The sequence below is a fragment of the Hemicordylus capensis genome, chromosome 2, assembly GCF_027244095.1.
Source record: "Hemicordylus capensis ecotype Gifberg chromosome 2, rHemCap1.1.pri, whole genome shotgun sequence".
NCBI lineage: Eukaryota > Metazoa > Chordata > Lepidosauria > Squamata > Cordylidae > Hemicordylus > Hemicordylus capensis.
This window is the reverse complement of record NC_069658.1, coordinates 414,994,485-415,011,957: the sequence shown is the minus strand read 5'-3', so window position 1 is coordinate 415,011,957 and position 17,473 is coordinate 414,994,485. Positions and strand designations below refer to the sequence as shown.

At 42.0% G+C, this 17,473-nt stretch overlaps 1 protein-coding gene across 1 annotated transcript in view; it reads right to left on the bottom strand.

Moving 5' to 3' along the window:
• Window positions 1-5,730: 5,730 nt before the first annotated feature.
• The window catches only part of GDF11 (growth differentiation factor 11), a 38,103-nt gene continuing 26,360 nt past the window's right edge, over window positions 5,731-17,473 (bottom strand). Inside the window, exons 2-3 of the mRNA XM_053303075.1 lie at window positions 16,219-16,592; window positions 5,731-14,956 (exon numbers count right to left, since the gene is read on the bottom strand). Coding sequence (XP_053159050.1) covers window positions 14,576-14,956; window positions 16,219-16,592 — 755 coding nt within the window. The 3' untranslated portion in view covers window positions 5,731-14,575. The remainder of the gene's footprint in view (window positions 14,957-16,218; window positions 16,593-17,473) is intronic.

Genomic DNA, 17,473 nt, shown 5'->3' with positions numbered 1-17,473 from the left:
ATACTGAGCTAGATAGACCAGTGGTCTGACTCAGTATATGGCAGTTTCCTATGTTCCTATGTAAGGGGAGATTATGAAAATGCCCCATGTCCGAGTAAGCACTTGAACTTCAGAAATGGGAATGTTACCCCAGCAGGCTTGCATCCTTTGGCTGCATGTGTGCGTCTTTAGTCAGGATGTTGACCATTATAGCCTGACTTCATTGATAGCCAGCTTGATGCTCCTAGGAAATTCACAAGAAAGACATGATGGTAATAGCCATCTGCTGTTCTTTGTCCCAGCAACTGTAGAAGTGTAGAACCTCAGAACACAAGGATCATAAGCCATTAATAAATATATGAATCTGTATCTATTCTCCATGAACATATGTGAGCCAAGCAGCCAGTTGCTACTGCTGGTGCTTATTGGGTTTCTTTCTTTTTTTTTTTTAAGTGCCACAGCTGGAAGGAACCTTTTAATGTAAATTCAGAGACATTCAAATAAACTCAAAATGATTGTCCTGGGATACAGAACATCATGTCAGGGAAATGCCCCTGAATGTTTAATCAAGGGCAAGCATCATTTTGAGCTGAAATGCTTGAGGAAGTCTAAGACTGACCTTTTCTGAAGTTGTCTGGTTTGAGCTGCTTAGAATTTGGTATATAATTTAGTCACATTCTGCTATTCAGTGAAATAAACCTGTGCTATCAGAATCTTCTTTATCTTGCCCAGCCACCATTGTTTCACTCTATTCATTTTTACTGAGCAGCTTCAGTTTGCCAGGCCCTTTCACTCTGACAACGCTTCATGTCCATGTGTGCATATACATTCACACCACTTCCTCTGATTGGGGCAATGTAATTAGCTCTTGCATTCTCAGCATACCTGTCACCTCCTAATGAGGGCTCCATAAAACAACATCCCATGATCCAGTTTCCTGGAGCACTTCTGGCCAGTTGTAAATCTCAGCTTTTACCATTTTAAGACAGCAGAACAGATGGAATAACTTTTTGTTATTTTGCACCTACCTTTCAAAACAGGATTTGATTTCCTTCACACTGTGGATAAATTTCTTGCTATAGGGCTATCATTAAATAAGGGTACTTTTAATACAATCCCTTTTAGCACCAGTGCTGTGCTAGATACTAAGCTGGACCCCAGAAGTGCACAAGGTTCTTGCATGTGGATTACATGGACAGAATAAAAAAGAACAGAATTCCATGGAGTAGTTAGAGCTGAGGGAAGGGAAAGTGGTGAGTGCTTTGTTTTTGCATCTGCATTTCAGGATGGCATATGATTTCTTACATACATTTCTTACATACTATGTATCCTTAAATAAGTTTACTATTAAACATTCGTTTAACACCAACACTGCTTGTCACTACATGGGATCCAAAAGTTTACAGTTTTTGTCTGGGAGCCTGTTTCAGTTATGAAGAGGATAGTAAAAAAGGAATAGGACAGGATCATTCAGATGATCATGTGCTCAACTCGGACTTCAGGTCTGAAGCACTGAGGGCTATTTGGGGAAGCTGTAAATTTCAATTTTATTTTTACTATTTGTTTTGGGATTTATTTATTTTTTTGATTTGGCAAAGTTTTCCACTTTTTTATGATCATCTGGCACCTTTCCAGATGTCAGCAGCTCAGCACATGGAATAACCATCCTTCTGTTTTCAAGTATCACTTGTCAGCATTGCAGTACAAGGAGCTTCCTTTTCCCAAGAGTAGTTTAGATCCTGAATTACATCAGTAGTAATGACTTTTGTAGGCATGGCACTATTCTTTTTTTAAGATCTCAGAGCTTAATCATTCTTGGGTTTGCTCATGCATTTCCCATCTGAATGCCGTGGATTATTTAACTATAGCACAATTTGTTGCTTAGAGCAGGAAGGAAAGAAGAATGGCTATATTGTCACTCTGCAGTCTAGACCAGGGATGCCAAACTTTGGCCCTCCTGCAGATGTAGGACTACAACTCCCCTCATCCCTGACTATTGGCCACTCTGGCTGGGGATGATGGGAGTTATTGTCCAACAACAGCTGGAGCACCAAAGATGTGTAGGCCTGCTCTAGACCCTCTCTACATCTTGGAAGAGAGAAGAACTAAAATAATTTCTTGCTGCTTCTGTCCATGTTCTGTGGTGTGTTGACACTGAGAAAGCAATACTCAATCAGCCAGCTTTACCTAAACTTCATCAGTGGAGTAATTACGGTTGGGAAATAGTGGATGATATGATGGTAGAAGCCGTTTCAGAGCTAAACTGCACCACTGATTATAACTAGTATTAACCATCCTGAACTAGCAAGGATGATCTGTGTATAGATGCAGGATTTTTCTTAGCATCGCTTTGCAGATTGCATCTGCTGCACATACAAGTGCACTACATTGAGTAAAAATAAAGTATACCCACCACTTAGAACTGCATATAACCCTGATTGCGGCTGACAGCCTTGACAATCAGCCATTTGTACAGCTCCCCATGCCCCAGCAGGTGATCAACAATGTCAAAACTGACAGCACCAGCCATCTGTCCAGCAGGTCCATTGCCACAATCCTTGGGCATAGCAGCATGTGTAGAGCTTGCTGCTGTGTATAAGAATCTGTGGATTGGAGCCATAGTGCAGACGCAGTCCCAGGTAGAACTAAATAGATGGTAATGGGCTAAATTGCTGTAATTAGAATAGGGAAGGTGAAGGGTATCAATTCTGACTTGTAAACACAAGCAGGAAAAGCTGTAAGGAGTTGTGAAAATGTAAATAAAATAAATTAAAACAAATTAAAAAATAAATTAGAATAATTAGAATAAATTAGAGATTGGTGTTTGGATACCAACTGGTGTGAGTTTGCCTATGAGAATCAAACTAATTTAAATAATTTTCAGTTCAGGTTCCTGTCCTCTCTTGAGCTTTAGTTAGAGCATTTCAGCATAAATGTGAAATGCTGACCCTCCACCCCATCCTTATTGCAGTGGCATATGCTTTCTCTCTTCATCTGGGAAAGAAGAATGGGAAGAATCAGCTGCTAAAGGCTGCTGGTGGAAATTTATTTTCCAGTGGCATAGTCTGATGACTTAGCATCAGGGAGTGTGGTGGAAAATGAGAGGCATTAGGGAATATTTTCAGATCTAATCTGAGAGTGTTAAAGGGGGTAGGAAGCAAAAGAGATTATACAGGCTGCTTTCTGCTTTCTTTAAAAATTGAGTTTCTTCCCCTGTGTTCTGACCCTGGAGCACTTTGGCCTAATCAGATTGCTCTACCACTGTGAGTGGTATGGCACCATATACTGGATGCAAAAGGGGGGAATTGAGAGCCTGGTCACATGAGTTCTATTTTTGAGAGCAATAAATGTAAAATTGCCTGCAATGCACTGGTAGGGTTTTGAAATAAGAAGTGTCCCATACATTGCAGCATGCTTGTAGCTGTAACCTTTTGTAGCCAATCGCCACTCTCCAGGATAAGTTTGATCGTATAATTACAGAGGATGTCATTGAGTGTCCAGTCCTGGCTCTGTAGCAGACACATGTGTTTATACCTTCTTATCAGGAACCATTTTCTTTATTATTAAAGAGAAAATGCCATAGATTATACATGTCAAGAGTATATAAACTTTATCTCAAATTGTATCTGTTTGCATTGGAAACTCAGATCTAGGACGTCCTGACTTTTATACATTAAGATTCATTTGTTTTAGATCCTTTCCCAGTTCAGTCTCTGGACTGGTTTAGGGACTGAAACTGCCTTAATTTATCCTGGTAAACTAACAGTGCCAGGAATGGAGTGACAGAATACAACCCTGTTAATTCTCAGCAATTCCTGGTACTATCAACTATAGTTTTATTTTGAGTTGCCTAGCCAGGATGAGATTGGGAGGCACTATTTTACAGTGGCTCCAGTCCTACCCAGAAGATCGGACTCAGAAGGTGGTGCTGGAGACCTGCTGTCCTACACTGTACTTTTGTCATGTGTTATACTGCAAAAATCCATCAGCCTGCCATGTTATTTAACATCTGTATGAAACAGTTGGGTGCAGTTGTCCAGAGGGATGACCCAGGGATTGTCTCAGATATTAAACAAATCCACAGAAGACAAGTCTGTCTGTGGTCATGATGACTAGGGGCTTCTCCATTTTCAGAGGCAGGATGCCTCTGAATACCAGTTGCAAGAGTACAAAGGCAGAAGAGGAGATATGCCTGCCACTGTCTTTCATTTCTATCATCTGATTCTCTTACCTTGACCTTTTAACCAACTTCATCTAGTATAGGTTTTGCCCTTTCCTAGAAAAACTGGACCTGACATCAGTCATTCATACTCCAGTCCATTCTCTTCCATGTTAGATTACTACTTTACATGAGGCTGCCTTTCAAGATGATCCAAAATGTGGTTGTCAGGATGTTGTATGATGTGATAGATTATACCATATTATGTTAATCCTTTAACAGCTTCATGGCTGCCATTTTATTTATGTATTTATTTACCTATTTGCTTCCGGGCTCAATTCAAGGTGCTGATTTTGACCTTTAAAGCCCCAAATGGCTTGGGATTTAATTACTTTAGGAATCATCTCCTCTTGCTTGAGCCCATCTGAGGTCTGTAGTCAATTTCTAAGGCCCTTATCTATGTCCTCCTACAGTTCAGTGGGTGAGCATAAGAGAGAGGGTTTCTTCAGTTATGGTGGTTACAATTTGGAAAAGCCTCCCTAGAAAGGTATGCCTGGCCCCATTGCTGCTTGCTTTTAAATAAATTGAGGACACTGTGTTATTCCAGCAGGCCTTTTCAGCACTGTTCCCTCTAAGGTGCATGCATGTGCATGCACACAAACCCCCAGGCCCCCATGTAGCAGGGGCGCACAGTCTGGTGGGCACACAGTCTCTGCTGCGCCAGCCACTGCCGCCCAACTGCACGGCACCCTGTTTCCCCCTCTCCCCAGCCGGGACATACACACCCCTGCCAGGCACAGCGGGCTTTGCTGTGCTGCGGGATAGGGGAGGGGGAGCTCCTTCCACTTCCCCTCCTCTCAAGTGACTGCAAGGGCTCTGCTGGCTGTAGCCCATTTCCAGCTTTCCTCCATGTGGAAGGAAAGCTGGAAACGGGCTGCAGACAACAGAGCCCTTGCAGTCACTCAAGAGGAGGGAAGGTGGAAGGAGCTTACCACCACCCATCCCGCTGCACTGCACAGCGGCGGGCTTTCAGAGGTTAAAAAAAAGGAGGCACTCTCCCCTCCTCATCCCCCCCATCCTGCCTGCAGCCAGCTACCGCATCCCATCCTGCCACCAGCAGCTGCGATCTTTAGGGGGCAAAGGGGATAACTTTCCCCTGCCCCCCACACCTGCAGCTACTGCTGTGACTTTTAAAAAAATAACTAAAACCCGTTGAGGTGGGGGCCTGGGGGTGGGGAAGAATAAAATAATAATTGCCATTATTCTTTCAGTGTGTGTGTGTGTGATGTGCACACACTGCATTGATACTGCTGCCCAGAACAAAACTCTTTCCACTCACTGGTGATAAAAATTAGAGGGAACACTGCTTCTCAGGGTATTGTTCTCCCTGACTGCTTTTTACTGTTGATGGAACTTTTAAAATACTTGTTTAACAATTTTTTACATTACACTGTTGTTTTATTATTGTTTGATTCATTTTATGCTTTTGTAAGCAGTCTTGAGAATGTTTTATTATTAAAGGTGGAATTAAAATTCAAGAAATAAATAATATATGTAGAATGCCTTCACCAATACATTCAAAGAAGAAAATGTTTTCTGCTATATATATATTTATTGTACAAAAAAAATCTAAAAAAGGACAAAGAGAAATTGGAACAGAAGCAATGGTTATGATATACGTGACAGATTAAAGCCAGTTACAGAACAAATTTAGTTTATACAACACAGAAGAGAAATAGCCAAGGCAATCCTTATTTTTGTTTGCTTTCCTTTTAGTTTTCTAAAATGTATGCAAAAGAACAGCTGTTTAAAGTCCCCGGTTGTTCTGACCCCACCTCATAAATGAGTGCCACTTCAATTTAGTTCTGTTTTGAGTCAGTAAATCCTGAGGGGCAGGTGATGGTGGACACCTTCCTAAAATATGTGCACTTTTTAGCAAAGTGAATAGCTAGCAACTTTTCCAGATGGGGAAGGAAGACTGTTTTCCTGGCAAAACATTTGCTACATTGTTCTTCTCCAACTCTAAAGCTGTTACATAAAACATACCAGAGCCGTGTTGATCTGATCACTGGCTATGAGACCAGTTCGTACACTGACTTCAACAGTGTCAAAAAGTATGGCATGGCATGGAATGGTGAATCATTTCAACTGATTGCCAGTAGAGACACTAACTAAGCACTGAGGGTTTTTGAAGAAGTTTATGCTGAATCATTTAATCACTCCCATGCCCTTACTCCCCCCCCCACTCATCTGTAGACTCTGTGAAGCTTTTCATAAACCAATTAAGCTTTGCAACACTGCTGTGAAAGAAGTCACATCTCCTTTTCCACAGATGACAAAGATATAAAGCTAATTTGCTTCAAAATTCCACCAGTTTGTGTTGAAGCTTACAGAAAAGTTCAGGAATCTTGAGTCCTCCCAGGCCCTTAGTCCTAATTACGACACCATCCGCTTCCAGCTGTTGACACATTCTTGACGTGCTGCAAAAATGTATGTGTCTTTCCTAGAAAGATTACTGCTTTCCTAATAAATGAGAAGCAATCTGAAATTGTGCTAAAAGCCCAGCTTCATCTTTTCTCCAAACTAGTTATTTTAAGACATAGCTTCTATCAGGAGAAGGTAACTACTAAGGATAGTCAAATAGACATAACAGCACAAAGATGCGCAGAAATGCCCTGCTGGTATTTCTCAGATAAATCTGACTATTAATTACTTTGTCCTATGACAGTTGTATTCAGTGATACGGCAGTAGCAAGACACTTTGTGGTTTGGAAGTCAGATACAACAGTGTGTTTGATGGGTTTGCAGAAATACACAGTGAATTGCCTTCAGCAGGACGGAAACTACACCAAGATTCATACGCACTAATCCTCACACACATCAATTACAAAAAGAGAAAGCACAGACATAAAAGTATCTCTTCTTGAGCTCTAGGGTGTGTCACAAAAGGGAAACTCCATCCTAGTCTCTTTAAATTTTCTTTAACCTTCCATAGTGCAAATGGTACCTTAGCCCAAAGCAGTCTCTCAGTACAGAATTTTTTACAGTGGACATTCAGCATTTTAAAGTCCAGGTGCTTTGCTTCGCTCCTGCAAAGTCTCTGAGACCTCCTCAGATATCCTGATGGGACTGCCTCTACTTCCAAAGTGAACTGACATCTGTTTTGTAGAGAAAGGCAGCAGCTCAGGTTGATGATGGAGAGGTGTGAATGGACACACTGGCCAAGTACAACAGAAGGTCCTGTTGATTCACACCAGCCATGGACCTAAAACCAACTTGCACCTTTTGGGAAATAAAATTACATATTGTATATGGCACAATGCAGTATTGGCATTAGCTTTCCCCTTTGAATCACAGTTTCCCCTCACTGGCAGCCTCTTGTCTTAAAGACAGCCAATGGATTTTCTTCTGGAAAGGTTGAGTTGACAGGCATGCATGTCCCAGGTGCAGGATTTGAGTGAAAAGCTCTGAACTCATTTATTTATTTATATTTTTAAATTTTTTTATATTTTTAATTTTTATTTTGATGTTCAAGTGCTGTGTTTGGTAATGTGATCAAAACAAACAAACAAACAAAACAATCTTAACCAGTGAATGGCCTTTTGGTCATGCGATTAAAATAAAAAACAAACTTCTTCGCCCGTGTCGTCATCCTTATAAATTCATTTCTTCATTTTCACACACAAGCGCGCGCACACACACACACAGGCACACACATCCCTCTATGACATTTATGCACAGTAACATAAACAAAAGTAAATAATAATATACTTGAAGGACTTATATTTACAAGCGTACATCCAAAAATAACCATGCCTGTCTGCCTTTTGTGAGTCAGATTACCCAAAGCAAAACACTATCCCACTGGAGGGCGCCAATAGTAGCAGGTGATTTGGATCTTGTCTTTCCAGTTTAGCACCACTGGGCAGTAGGGGGGACTCAAACCACCCAAATCCCAGAAAGAAAGCATCCATATTTCAGAGAGACCTGCCCAGCTGTTTCGTGTACCCAATGAATGAGCCACATCCATGCATAATATCGAAAGTAATATGGACCTTCATATACAGAATTATTATTGTACATTAGAATGAATTGCATTATTGCTTTCCAAGGCTGCAATCAGCGGATTTACTTGGGAGTAGGGGAATACAGTAAGTCTTACTTCTGAGTAAGCATACATAGGACTGCATATTTCTCAAAAGAATGTTTAAATACTTGGACCACTAGGGCACAATTAGGAAACAGACTGTAGGAAATTGGGCTAATGGGTGAATAAAAGGGCAAATTTTATTTGTTTTGCTGGAACTTTTATATTTGCATATTGAAGGACAATGGATTCACTCTAAATGTGTTAGATTGCTAGATTTTCTGTATCAATAAGGTATATTTTAGCCAAACATACTGAACTGTTTTGATATAACTTGAGGGGTTTCTTGTCACAGCATCCCTAGATGAGAGTCCACAAAATCTTCCTTGTGTTAGTTCAAGCACAAGGAAAGTTTCAGATAATAAATCTGTATGTCTGCTATTACAATGTGCTTGGAAAACAGTTACGCTCTTTTCCTTACTGCCTATACCAGCAAGATGCAGCACTGAACTGTTTCTTGGAGAGCTAGACTGCATTCAAAAATAGCCATTTGGAGATGTCCCATTGGAAGCAGCCCAACTCCCAGAAATCCAGTTTGATCATGTCCATGTCAGTTTTCTACAATGACGTGGATATATCCCCCTACCCCCTACTGCTGAGCAAGGCCACCAACAGGAAATTATGCTTAATGAAAAATAGCTTTGTCATGTACTTCTCCCCTCTGTGTTTCCAGCAGGGAAGGGTTATGTATTGCAAAGTATGTGGCCTTGTGCCATAGCAGGTCATGTAAGAACATCTCCATCTTAAAACAGGATAAGAGTTAAGCATCTGAGGATAAAAACTACAAATAAGCCAACTCTGGCTGATCATGACAGATTTAGAATTAGGTTTGGAGGATCCTAGGAGGGAGTACTTTTGCAGAATATGAGGTGATCCTTTTGTCATGCTGAATGAGATTCTGATTTAGATTTTCACATCTAAATAGTGCTGGCTAGGTTAGATAGCTAACTGGGGAAAGATGCCCCAGTGGTAAGGACTGCTCTCAAGTAGATGTCACAGTAATTGAACTGAGATTTTCCTTTACCAGGTACACAGTTATCTACATCACTTGATTATTATCCCATTTCTATTCCAGTCCGAGTATTCTGGTCACAGTCCCAGAATCAAAACTCCAATCTGCTCATTGATTTGTATAAGAAATTTTCAGCTTCTAACACAAGCCCTTCTGAAACAGTAATGGATCACAATAAAGCAGAAACATGACATAAAGCAAAGGGAGAGTGCATTATCATCTTGACTCATGTTCTCCTCCTTTTCCACTTCCAGAAGCAGAGAGACAAAGGCCTAGGAGGCATAAAATGTGACAGATACTTGCCTTCTAACTACAGGAAGACCTACTCAGGACTCCTTTTGATTTCTAAGGCTTTTAAGTCAGCAAACATAAAAGTTGCTTTAATGAAAGCTGAACTTCTCAGGAAACCTAATTCTGTATCAAAGCCAGAGTCTGTGCTTATATGACGTGTGTAGAATATTGGTAGTGCAGCTCTAGATCCCCAGAAACACAATACCTTGTGCATGGTATGTGTTTGCACTGCTGTAGAAAAGTACCACAGCATGTTGCTTTTGTGAATAAAGATTTGGGCATTCATAGCTCTTGCATTTGTAGATAAAATGTAGTAGATTGAATAGGGAAAAGTATGGTCCTCCTTCGGATCCATTCTTGTTGGGGGAAATAATAAAGTAAACCCATCTACAAAATTCTGAATGTCAAATTGCCCTTGCTGCCAGTGGAGTGAAGAACCCAGCTGTGTTTACATATCTAAATGCTGGCTGATGGGGGCAGGAAAACTTTTTTCCTGTAAGGTGAACAGCTGTATTCAGTCACTATTACAGGAGGAAAAATATAAGTGTTCTTGAGATCAAGGACTGAACTGGAAAGGGGGAAAGAGCAGTGTCTAGCTAGGTCTTTGGCTCACAGTAGGTATGGAAAGTAATTTCCCTTGAAGATCGCATGATAAATCAGTTGTATCAGTCCAAGGGATCCTGTCTCACATCTTCCCTTTAAACCATCTGGCCCAATTCTTTTCCCTGTTTCAAGAAGAGATCCTAGGAGTCGAATGTCTTTAAAAAGCATAGAGAACAGTACCAGACTGCAGTATTTTTGAACAAGGATCTTCTTCAATACATATGGCATAGGGGCCCACATTGAAATGTTCAGAGGAAGAGAACAATAAGAAGGAATGAACTGTGACATCTAAACTTCCATCACGTTCTATTGAGTTGACACAGCAGATCACACCTCTTCAAGTTGCAGTTCCAGGTTCTCTGGAGACTCACAGAGACAACTGTTCTTATCAACTGCAAAAATGAGAGGTGGTTTTGTAAAAATATGTATTGGAGAGATTGTAGCATTCTACATAACTGCTTAGCAACTCCTCAGATTTCCAGTAGTAAAAATACTAATAATGTCAGATTGCTAACATTTATTTTAGTTCCATAGATCTCACATTGTAGGACATATGCAGTACCCTCTCCCCTGCAGCTTTCTTATTGCTAGAGATATTAAGATAAAGCTAGCATGTATATGTCCTTTACATTTCAGACATTCTGCTTTTGTAGACCTTGGTGGTATCCTGCAAAAGAAACTATAAGTTTATATTATGGTCTCCATTGTCTTTGATTTTTTTAAGGACCTAACACCCTACCAGGGGTGCAAACTGCAGAAAAAGGGAATGGGGAACAGGAAATAAAGAAGGGGGGGGACTTTAAAGCCATGGTGTTTGCAGAATCAAGGTGAATTCAAGCACCTAGCGCTCAGAATTCCTGTCTTAAATCCAGTCATAGGTTTCAGTTTGCAGAACCGTTATCTTGTATATACCGAAGCTCTCTAATTAATTTGAACTGAGTGGTTGATTTTAATGCAATTTAGCATGTGTTTAACAAGCTGAGAAGGCATGTTTGATGAGTGCTTTGAAAAAGGGTGAAGCGCTTCAGTCTATAAGTGCTAGAGAGAGAGAGGCAGTGTAGCTCAAAAAGGGCCAGGAGAGCTGATATCTGTGCAACCTTGGGCAAAGGACTCTTCCCTTCTTTGGGATTCAGGGTTTAAACCCATGAGAAGTGCTAAGGTTCTGCTCAGCTAGAGCAGCTTTGAACTGCCTAGTAACAGGCTAGCGGTGGGGTGGGGAATTTAAATTTTCCACAGCATCTCATCCTATGTATCTTCATCCAAGCCTTCATCTATGACATCATTTCAAGACATATTGCCCACTTGCCTGGTACTCAGGCAAAGATTCCAAGTACTAATGAACCTACCGCCCCCCCCAAAAAAAGCAATTTAGCAAGCAAGTTGCTTTATACAGGGATATGGTTTGGTGCTGAGATTTACAGATTAACTCTTATCCAATAAGTGCTAGAATGGGAAGGCAGTCTTCTGTAGGGTAAATGAGTTCCTGATAGAGAGGTGGTCAAATTTGACCTCTTCTTCCCTGTTTACTGTCATCCATATTATCTGTAACCAGTACTTCTGTGAAAAAGTCACTGCAGGAAAAGTTGAATGGTATATTTTTAGCTGTTTTAATGTATTAGAACAGCTGTAAACCTGGTAGACAAGCTGGCAGTTGGCTCAAAACCATCTGTGCTGACAATCCTGAACAAACACTTGGCTCCAAGTCTGCTACAGACTCCCCTCCAGTCCATCACCTCCACGCCTGGGTTCCAGACCCATGACAGGCACTTCTGAAGGGTTGCATCATGCCCCACAGCAGCTTGCTAGACAGCCCAAGCAGAGAAGTGGAAAAAAACAAGCCTCAAAGCAGCAGGAACTGCTGAACTCTGGAGAAACAGAGATCTTGATTTCATACCATCATGAAAATAGCAAAAGGGAAGTGAAGACGCCACAATGGTATGAGTAGTCTGCCTGAGCCTGAGTGTTTGTCCCAGTTTGATGCAATAAGCTATTGCCTACTGCTGATATAATTCTCAGCTGGGTGTCTCGTCTTTCTTTTTTCAATAAGCAACTACAAGTTCTACATCTCAGATTCACATTATGAATAGTCTGCAATAGCAACCTGTTGCATTGATTCCATACTTTGACCTCACAAATAGAAGCACCTAGGTACGTTTCCAATGCCACAATCCATCTTGGGCTACCTGCATACCATGAGAGCTTCAGCCTTCCCTCTACCTAACTTTTCCTCATTTGAGTAGGGAGGATTCAGATCCTTCAGCAAGAGATGAAATCTGCTTTATATGTCATTTCATCTGCCAAAGTGCTTCAGCCTTTGAGAACAACACTTCTGTGGCTCTTTCAGTCTATAGTTTGGCTACTGGCACTCCCAAAGCAAATGGTTTTTTCCCCCATTACAAACTGGACTCAAATTTTTGTCCCCTTCACAAATGCAAATTCAGCAAGAAATGGCTGGACAGTGGTAGCTATCAGACAGCAAAGCTTGCCAGTTCACATACTAGATTTAAAACAGTGACTAGTGGATTGCTCTTTTGGATCCAGTTTGCAATATTATCAATTTGCATTAAAATCCATACTGGAATCATTGCCTTGACTCCACAATTCATAGGTATCCACTATCACTCGGGAACTTCCTATTCATCATAAGAGCTCCTTCTACCTAAACTTACCGCTTCCCCTTTGCTTCCCAGAATCATGAGCTAAGTATGTCACATCCATTGTAATTACTTCCCAACAGGAAGCAGGTAGTGACAGAGCAAGATCTAGGATCAATGTGGATCAGTGATGAAGAGGCTGTGGCTTCTCTGGTCAATCTGACCAATCCCTTTACAGTTCCATGCAGTTTCTTGGAATACTGGAAATGGAGTAAGAATCCACGTAAGTGCATTAAAAATGAAAAGTATTGATACAATGGTGGAGACGGGGCGGGGGAGAAGGGAGGAGCCATATGGACAACTAATACCATTCAGAGATTGCTCTGTCACTAAAGAACTGCCTGTCTAACACCACAAGGCACTAATCATTTTTTCTTTAAAAAGTACCGCAAGTACCCAAAAGAAACAGATCAATTCTGCAATTCAGTTCTGCAGTTTTCAAAAGAAAAACATTAGTTCTATGATATAAACATGCATGAATTTTTAGCTTTCATAAATTAGGCAAAAGTGGTATTTGAAGTAGTGAAGCTCTATTGCCAACAATCAATCAATCAATCAATCAATCAGTCTCTTCTCCTGTTCTGCAAGTGAGGAACCCTTCTTGGTATGGCTCATATCATGGCAGAGGAGTGAGTCTAGAGGAAAGTAGGGGAATAGAAACATTTTATCCTCACATGGAGAAAACTCTTCTCCATGGTTGTTTCTTCACTACTTCAAAGACAGGTTCAGGGTAGACTACATGTTAAGCTAAGGATAAATTTGAATTCATGGAGCTTGATTAATACTTTTCTAAAGGAACTGAAGAATGTTGATTTGGGATCAGGTATTGTCAGTCCATGAAACGAACACTGAAAATAAAGAGTTTGAGTCGTGTCCAAGGCAGCTAAGAGTTTACCCTCCAATTACGCAGCTCCTCCATCAACCCTCTAAATCTACAGATACGCCTCCACTCCACTTGCAAGTTTTTCAAAAAAAATTGTAACCCTGCAATACACAAAAATGTTTTGGGGGTCCCAGTTTCCATTTCTTTGGAGTCTCCTATCTCTTTAGGGATTCTGTCTCTCAAAAGGCAGGCAGGTTCAGCAACCCTTAGATTCCCACACCATACTCTCCCTCCCCACTCCCCAAACAACTTCAAAACAAAATGCCAAATATGCCCCAAGCTGGCTGGTCCCCTTCTCCTTCTTTCTTCATCTTAATACAAAATATTTACCTCTTTTTTCCTCTTTATGTCTATAGCTCCATACAACATTTTATTTAACTTAACAATCACAATCTAGGAAGCTTTCGCTGTTTGTAAACGGGTTGAAGAGCCTCTCTCTTTCTGATGAACTTTATAGCCATTTTTGCTCCCAGATCAAGAGAGAAAAGGGGTAGGAAGAAAGAGAGGATGCCAGTAAAAGTAAAGCTTGAGCAGTGATGGGTCAAAGGGTTTTGGAGGGGAAAAGAAGAATGCTTGATTCAGATCTGCCTCAGGGAGGAAAGTATTGATCCAAGCCAACTCATCCACTCTCCAATAACGTGACGTCTGTTTTGATTATTGCACAGCGCATGATGTCACTTCAGAGATTTTCAATACAATTCTATTCATCTTGTTCTTTTCTCACAATTATTTTCTCTTCAAAAATGTTTTAAAATGCTAAGGAATGGATTCATCAGCGTCAGGGTGCATTGCCGAAGCAGGAATCCAGGGGAATTGAGAGAAGGGTGTGACAGGACAGGCAGGGGGTTTAAGAGCAGCCACACCTGTCAACAACCATGCCCGGGATTTTGCCATAGATTATCTGCTGTTTGTCATTGAAGTACAGCATGTTGATGGGAGACATCTTGGTGGGTGTACAGCAAGGCCCCGCTGAGCCCCGGGGATTGGCCTGCTGCACCAGATGGGTGTGAGGATATTTCTGCATGAACATATACTCGCACTGGCCTGAACAGTAGTTGGCTTTGTACCGCTTGGGGGCGATAATCCAGTCCCAGCCGAAAGCCTCAAAATCAACGGTCAGTGGGTAGCGACAGCACCGGGACTCAGTTGAGTGCTCATCACAATCTAGCCCCAAATTCCGCCGGGACCGTTTGTTGTTCTCCAGCACGCGCAGCTCCATAAAGGGGTGCTGAGGGTGAGATTGGAAAGAAGAAAACACAAAATTTGAGTTCAGATGCACTGCCTCCTTGGCTACCACCCTTCCACAACAATAGATGGCCAGCATTCTGGAAGGGATGTAGCCCACCATTCTCTTAGCCATGCATTCTACTAGCCCCATTATCTGTCCATCCCTCTCTGACCCAGTACATCCATAGGTAGGGGGTAAAGATATGAAATATTGGGAACTCCATATGAATATGGGGGGTATTGTATTTTTGCGCTTTAAAAAACTTTTTTTCTGTTTCTGTTTTAATTTCAAAATCGTTTGCATATTGTAGCCAGATTTCAGTTAATCAGGCCTAATTGACATTTATACTGAACAGAATAAGCTTTAGGGGACTAATAGTAGCATAAATAAGACACACACACACCCCAAAAAGAGAAAGAGCAAAAAAGCATGAATGTATTTTTGTACAGGAAGAATGTATTGTTCTTAACAAAAGTTATTTGAAGCTCATCTTCACAATGCAATAAATGACTGCATGGAAGAGTAGTTTCAGGATGGCACAGAAACAGGCCAGCTAACTCCGAAATGTATGACTCCATTCATCTGTAACGATGACATGTGAACCTTGTTTCTGTGTCAGTGAATTAAGATAAGGTAAAACTTGAAAATGTGCTATCCTAACTAGTAGCAAATGTTTTCTGGAGCTCCTCATGGGGAAGGCTGACACCATGGCCTGGCATGATAAGGGTCACCCTCCCTGCTCACAGTGACAGTGACAGTGGCAGTGCAGTCCTCAAGGAACCAGCAGGGGGCAGAAGCAGTTGCCACCCGCTCTCTGAAGAAGTGGAGAAGAAGGTACAAAAGTGGACCTAGGACACCAGACCCCACCCATTTCAGTGCATAACCTATCCTTGCCCATCTTCATCGCTCCACAATCTTTCTTGGCCATTGTGACCAAGAGATACTAGCTATGTATATACAAACACACATATATAACACTGGGCCAGAAAGGCATTTGAATCAGCATTGATTCTGAAAGCTGATGTCATGTATTCCACTCCCACCTACTCTCTGCAGCAGGACAGCTTACCCTAATGCTACAATAGTGCACTGAAGCCAGGAATGCCAGAGTAGAGCATATCCTAAGAAGCCCCTTTTATTGACAAACGCTCGTAACGTTTGTGAGCTTAGTGGGAAGATAGGATCTTTCCTTTAGCTTCTAGCTCCATGTTAGAGGCTGGGGTGAAGAAAGGAGAGGGCAAAGCACACTCCTGTTTACCCACCAAGCCTTCAGCGCCGGGCCCAAGCGAGGTGACGGCCAGGTCATTGCCATTGGGATCAAAAGCGTTGATCTCAATACCCCAGTTGTTCTGTGGCTGCTTGAACCAGTTCTGCAGCACATGCTTGAAGTCAATGCTCTGCCAGTGGCCAATACGCGAGTTCAGGTCGATCTTGAGTGAGCGGATTCGGATGTGGCGGCTACCATCTTCTGTCACTGGCTTGAGGCGCAGGATTTGTAGGTAGACTGTGGAGGTATGCTGAACAGGTCGCAGGTACACCCAGAGCTGTGCCTTCACTACCTTGGTGAACATAATCTTGGGGCTGAAGTTGAAGAAACAACAGTGTGGATTGCCTTCAATCTGTACCGCAGGGTCCGCTGGCAGTGGAAAGAAAGAGAGAAGCAGTGAGCAAAACTTCTTCACAGCCCATTTCCCAGCTTGTTCGCCAGGGTTTTCTGCCTCAGGAGCAATTCACACAATTATGCACATCGCAGAATAATGAAGCCATCACATATAGAGGCTACACTCATGCGCAGCCTAACCAAGGCTAGGGAAACCCTTCCTGGATTAGGCTACACATGAGAACCGCTGGGATAGGGCCCAATCCCGGTGGGGCAGCACCGCCTAGCCTGGCTTTTTAGCCCGGCTGCTAGTCAGGGTTAAGGGAGTGAGCGCTCACTGAAATGGGTGGGGTCTGGTGTCCGGGCTCTGCAGTTGTGTGTCTCCTTGGACTTCACACAGCTCGAGGAGACACAGAGACAGGTGTCTAGAGTGCCCGTCCCCTATGAGGATTGTCTGGGGGGAAGGGAAGGTTTGCAGCCAGCCCACCCACCCTCTCTACCTCCCTAACGGTTGTGTGAATACCCTCATCATATGGTTGTGTAGAACAGCTATTGTAGTTCAACCTTCACAGAGCGTTCTTGTTGCTTGAACACATAGTGCCTGCCAGTAGAGGCAGTATTTTACAGTAATGAGTTACCTTTCAACTGGTTGTGTGAATTGGCTCTCAGGCACAATGAATGTTAAATCTCTCCAATCAGTTATTCCTTCTCAGGATACATTCTTTATAAACCCCAAGCCAAGAGAACCACATTTTTGTAAAACAGAGAAGCAACTGAGAGACTATAAACCGCCACACAATAATCTAAATCCAGGTTAGAGGCAGATAACCCAGGGTTGCATGCTCATGTGAACCAGGGTAAATCCCCCAAGCCCTGGTAGTCCAAATCTGGGTAACCCTATTTCTAACTCTAAGCTC